Source organism: Seriola lalandi, unplaced genomic scaffold, assembly GCF_002814215.2.
Source record: "Seriola lalandi dorsalis isolate HSWRI2012SDOR001 ecotype SW California unplaced genomic scaffold, Sedor1 jcf7180002051190, whole genome shotgun sequence".
NCBI lineage: Eukaryota > Metazoa > Chordata > Actinopteri > Carangiformes > Carangidae > Seriola > Seriola lalandi.
In genome coordinates this window covers 18,404-24,146 of record NW_019521743.1, presented here as the reverse complement: position 1 = coordinate 24,146, position 5,743 = coordinate 18,404, and the positions used below count along the sequence as shown (strand labels likewise).

At 42.1% G+C, this 5,743-nt stretch overlaps 1 protein-coding gene across 1 annotated transcript in view; it reads left to right on the top strand.

Annotated features, from left to right (window-relative positions):
* Positions 1–879: 879 nt before the first annotated feature.
* The window catches only part of unm_hu7910 (un-named hu7910), a gene marked incomplete at its 5' end in the record, with an annotated part of 8,130 nt that continues 3,266 nt past the window's right edge, over positions 880–5,743 (top strand). Inside the window, 5 exons of the mRNA XM_087172008.1 lie at positions 880–1,021; positions 4,913–4,963; positions 5,046–5,072; positions 5,296–5,364; positions 5,558–5,602. Coding sequence (XP_087028134.1) covers positions 880–1,021; positions 4,913–4,963; positions 5,046–5,072; positions 5,296–5,364; positions 5,558–5,602 — 334 coding nt within the window. The remainder of the gene's footprint in view (positions 1,022–4,912; positions 4,964–5,045; positions 5,073–5,295; positions 5,365–5,557; positions 5,603–5,743) is intronic.

The following is a 5,743-nucleotide window of genomic DNA, read 5'->3' as shown; positions in this document are numbered from 1 at the left end:
TATAGAAACAAATCTTATAAAGGTGGATGATTCTGTGACTGAGGACCATGTAAATGTGATTAATCAGACTTATTACTCTGCACCAGTTCGAGCAGCCGTCTCAAACTTCAGGACAGAGACAGACACAAAGACTCGACGCTTTCGACTGGCGGCTTCACATTCTGACATTAGACCCTGGTTTATCTGGAGGCCTCAGTGTCTGACAGACATCATGACCATCCACCACATCCTTCCTCATTCTGCAGCTTCACCGTTTTTAAATGAAGACTTGCACTTTGACAAGCTGCTGTGTGCTATTAATATGGCATGTGCTGAGGTCGTAATCACAGCTTGTATTAATACCTGAGTTCTCCTTGGTAACCAGAGCCATTTTTTCTTATCTTCAAATGTAGGAAAATAAAGCTTAATTACAGCTTTTATTGGGGCTTCATTTTGCAGCTATGAACTGGGTCTGTCTGTTTTAGGTCTGTGCAGAACTCTTCTTAGTGCACAGGTTCATTTAGACAATAAATCCTGCTTTATTGTCATTTTTGAGTTAAGCTTTTTATTCAGGACTCCTTACAGTTCCATGAATGCATGCACTGTATTTTGAGTATGGGGGCTCTGCAGTCAGGGGGGGGCATGATAACATTACCATACTTCAGGCAACTGCCACAATCTGAATGATGAGAATAAAGTCATAATATTACAAGAAAAAATTCATAATATGAGAATAAAGCTGTAATTTAGCAAGAAAAGTCATAATATTATAAGAATAAAATTGTGATTTTGAGAATAAAATCATAATATTATGAGAATAAAGTTGTAATTTTATCAACTCACAAAATAAGATCTCCCATCTTAGAGTTCACTGATTTAAAATGAATTTTATTCTCATCATATTCAGCCCCTAAAGAGCAGATATTATATATCTACGTCACTCAGGCTTCCTCTGCTCCTCTTCCTCCCTCAGGTAAACTGACGGCCTACGACACCGATGGAGACGGAGACTTCGATGTGGAGGATGCTAAAGTTCTGCTCGGCAAGTCCACTTTAAATCTTTCCTGTTTCCTGTTTCCTCTCTGAAACGGCTCAAAGACGAAGTGGTTTACAGTTGTGTCCCAGTGCCTCAGTTTTAAAGTGGGCGGTAACTTTGCTAAAGCAGCGAGCGAGCTCAGGTAGATCTGCATGTTCTGTCACCTGTATGGAAACACGATTGGCTGTGTGACTACGAACTCTGAGGAGACGCTCATAGCAACAGCTTTACTCTATTTTAGTGTCAGATACAAGAGTGACATTTAATATATAAGGTGTGTCGTGGTCTTGTTTCAGGCTGCGAACGTGTGACTTCACCCTCTCACATTAACTGAAAGTGCAAATTAACACTGTGTTGATACAACAGAAAATGTTCCTTGTCTCGCCTGTGCGTCATCTATAATCCACTGCACATGTTCACACTTACAGGCCGCCTCGACTTTCCTCGGCAAACTTTTCAAGAAATTGTGGAGAAAACATTTGTTGACATTTGCGATAAACGAATGGTACGGAGGAGTAACGCTCAGACTGAGCTTCAGGAAGACTTGCTTATTGAATCTTTAATTGAAGTAGGTTTATAACTGCCACAGCGTCAACAGCTCTGTCCATCTCCGATCTCTGGCAACTGATTTCTCTGCTGCATCTAACGCAGAAAACTGACTTTACCTTTACCGCTTCAGTTCATGTCTTTTATTTTCACTCTTTACTTTTATTTTGGTAAATAACAAGAAAAACGTGTAAATCAGGAAATCGTATTTCCATATTAACAAGCTCCCAATTTCCCATCCAACCCCAACACAGCAGAAGGAAGTCCATCGAAATACAAACTTGTTTTCTTGTTCTACTTTCTTGTGATTAAGAATTAAAAGAACAATATCATCAATTAAAAACAACGTCTACATCCAATTTACATTCTATAATTAGTTCATATTGTTCTTCATTAGCTCAGCACTAGATTCATGTCAATAACCTTTAGCTGCATTTTTATTGGACAAATAATCAACCAATCACGTGTCAGGACACACCGGACCGGCATTTCCTGTAAATGACAATCTGAGCATGTAAACACCAGCTGATGAGATCTGGGTAAAATCCATTAAAAGCTGCACTGCCACATCAGAGTATCTACAAGTCAGAGATGTTGGAGGATAAAAGATGGCCGCCGCTGTTCTTTATACTTTTGTCGAGGCCTGACGAGACGGACAGGAAGTGAGGGCTTATTTAATGTCAATGGTTCATCTGCGACTTTAACTCACTATCTTTCTCTTTGTCTTGTATCATCATTCTTTATTTTCTGTTACGGCCGTTCTCCATTCCTTCATACCATCCTTCGCCCCTTCCTTCCTTCCTTCCTTCCTTCCTTCCTTCCTTCCTTGATGTCTTCTTCTCCTCATACTTACCCCTCGTTTCTTTTTCTTTCACCTCTTCTCCTTTTTATAATTTACTCCTTCCAACCCTCCTTCCTTTGTGCCTCACCCCTTCTGTTCTTCCCTTACTCCCCCTTTCATTTCCTCCTCCTCTCCCATCCTGTCTATTTTTCTCCTTCCCTCCTTCTCTCTCTTCCTCTCTCTCTCGTCAGGCTTGACCAAAGATGGCGGTGGTAGTGCGAATGCCGAGTCGCTTGAGGAGGTTCTTGATATTTTAGCTGAGGAGGGCTCTGATTGGATCTATGGCTTCTTCACCTTCCTCTATGACGTAGTGTCCTCACCCGTAGAGCGGGGTGAGGAGGAGGAGGAGGAGGAGGGGAAGGAGGCGGCGGCAGCTGAGAGGCAGGAGGAGGGCGGGGCGACCTCCTCTGACGATGAGGTCAAAGGGGTCATACTGGACCTCCAGAACCAATAGGAGGACAGGAGGCAGAGCCACAGCCAGTAGAGAGGCTCCCTGGTCCCACCACCGACCAATGAGGACCAGGCTGGGACGTACAGTAGCCCGGTCCAGCTGGAGGAGGATGGCCGTCTGTATGTTGGGGTGCGGAGGACCTGATGGTTTCCAGTGCAGGATCAAACTGGGCGGACTGGCCGTACAGTCCTTTAACCCTCAAATCACAAAACTCATCCCGTACCCTCTGAAAGCGATTGACTATTGATGTTATTGGATTGATTAGCAAAGTGATATATTAATGTAAGTGATATCCGTGTAGACGATTTCCAAACGTGACCAAAAATTATTTTAATGACATTTTAATTCATGAACCCTGAGATGTCGTACAGGACGTCACAAACCTGATGTCACATCCAAACTACTGATTTCATTTGGATTTCCAGCTGCCGTCGATTTCAGGTTATTTCTATGAACAATCAGCCTTCATCAACCTGAGGCTGAGATATTACACTTTCCATCTCAGTGAACTTCAAGTTGCCTTAGTTTTATTGTTTATTTAAAACTAGAGGTGCACAATTAATCGAAATATAATCAATCGCAGAAGCTGCATGAAGGTAAAATGTGTCACATAGTTGAGCATCGTTAGCATCGTTAGCATTGTGGTGCTACAGAGACGCCCCGACCTACAAATCATATCCTCCAGACGTAAAGGAACAAAAATCACATCATCATCAGTTTAATATTTTTTTTTCTGAAAATAAAATGTAAAAATGATCATTCCAGCTGAAAACGCAACGTCGCTAAGATTGTTTTGCATATCGTGCAGCGCTATTTAAAATCTAATTTACATTGTTGTATTATTATTGTACACTTGTGAGCAGGGAGTTTTAAACCACAGATTGTGAGTTATGTGATGCGCTGAAATCAGACGTGTTAAAGGACAAAACTTTTACTTATTTCCCCACAAATAGTTTGATTTGTGGGATGAAGAGAAACACGTTGCTGCAGCTCTGTCGGGCTCGGCTCGGCTCGGCTCGGCTCGGCTCGGCTCTGCAGTCTGGATCTGGATCTTTGTCTTGAGACTGAGTCTTAACCATCGACCTTCAAACTAATGCCGGCAGATCTCGACTCTCAGCAGCGACTCTGTAGAGATCTGTATGTTTCATTCAACCAGTCCTTTCTAAAGTTGTATTAGTTGTGTTTGATGATGACGTCACTGCTCTGCTTTTTATATTCTCTTACATTATTAAGACTCACTGCATATTAACAATACTTGACTGTAAACCACTAATATTCACATTGATACATTATCAGCTGCTTGGGTTTGATATTGGCAGATTGATCCGTCATCGTTTACCTTTTTGATTTATGTGTTTTAAGCTACAAGTTCACAGTAATGCTTTAAAAGTAAATATTAAAATGAATCCTGGTTCACTCTGTGCAGACAACACAGTGTAACTGCAGTTTCCACTTGGTTTTAATGGGAAAAAAAAGAATTGCAGCTCAGTTTACAGACGCATTAATTTAGTTTCTCTTAGCGCTTAGCTGTTAGCTTTGTCACTAGTTTACATCCGTAATGAAGAATAAATGTGAACAGTTAACTGTGCTAGAGACAAGTTAAACTGTTTAACCACACGTTGTGTCATGGAAAACTCATCCTGCTACAGTACAACATCAGTAATCAACACAACATCAAAACTTGGATTGGATTACATTTTCTAATTATTCTAAAGCTTTCACAGTAAAATGTCAGATGGCTTGAGAGAGATTTCCTGAGCCGATCCTAAGACCTGGTATCAGCTCATCTTCATCTAATCTCATGCTAATAATCTTTAGCTAAACAAGAAGAAGACATTTAGCCAGTAGTGAGCGTAGCTTCGAGTGAACTGAGTAACATTCATATCATATCAATGATTTAAGATTATAGACTGATCAAGAAGCTCATCAAGTAATAACATGTGACGTAGATCTAATCACTGGGTTGTTATTAAGAAAAATCCCATGATCAGTACTTCCCTGCTCTTGACACGTGCAGCTGGTGGTTTTCATTTCCTGTCTCTGCTGTTTGTTGGTTCAGATGAGAAGAAGTTAAAGGGTCCTGTTCCCAGGAGAGACAGACTGAGGAAAGGTACAGTACCGTGAGCGTCTGTGTGTTTGTACCTGTTTCCTCGCTCGCACTCAGCTGACAGCTCTGTCTCTAACACTTGTAGAGGACAAGAAAGAGGTGAAGAAGAAAGGTAAAAGTAAAGGTATTGTCTCCGGTTCTTGTGTTCCTGCATGACTCTGTCTCAGTCACTAAATGAGGCGTCGACGCTAATTTTTAGGGCTGATTTTAAACTTTGCTGGCGAGTGTTTTGCAGTTTGCCTGGTGTGATGGTTTGACCTTTGCTATTATGGTGTTGACTTTACCTTCAGTACCAAACACTATGTGTGTGTGTGTGTGTGTGTGTGTCGTCCTAGAAGAGAAGAAGTTAGAGGACGCCACTCAAGAGGTTAAACCCCCCAAAGGTAGAGATCTGACCGCTCCGTGTGAGTGAGCTCGTACACTAATCCCTTGTTCTTGTTGACTCGTTTGTTGACGGCGGTCTGTCTGCAGCGGGAGATATGCAGCTCACGGTCTGAACAAACGTTCTTATATTCGATATCCAGCTCAACGTCTTTGTTACCGAGCTGTTTGTTAAACGCTCTGAGCTGACGGGCTGTTTGTTCCTCTCTGTGTCAGACATGACAGAAGGAGAAACGGCCGCCAGAGAGAACGCAACCCGAGGTACTAAGACCTGCCGTCTGCATGTTTTCTTTGGTCTGACTGATACGTTCAAGTAGATTTTGGTTTAACAGCTGGAAGTCCACTGATCTTGCTCGTGCATTTTCACGACAGTGCGACCTCTGTGACCTCTGTGACCTCTGT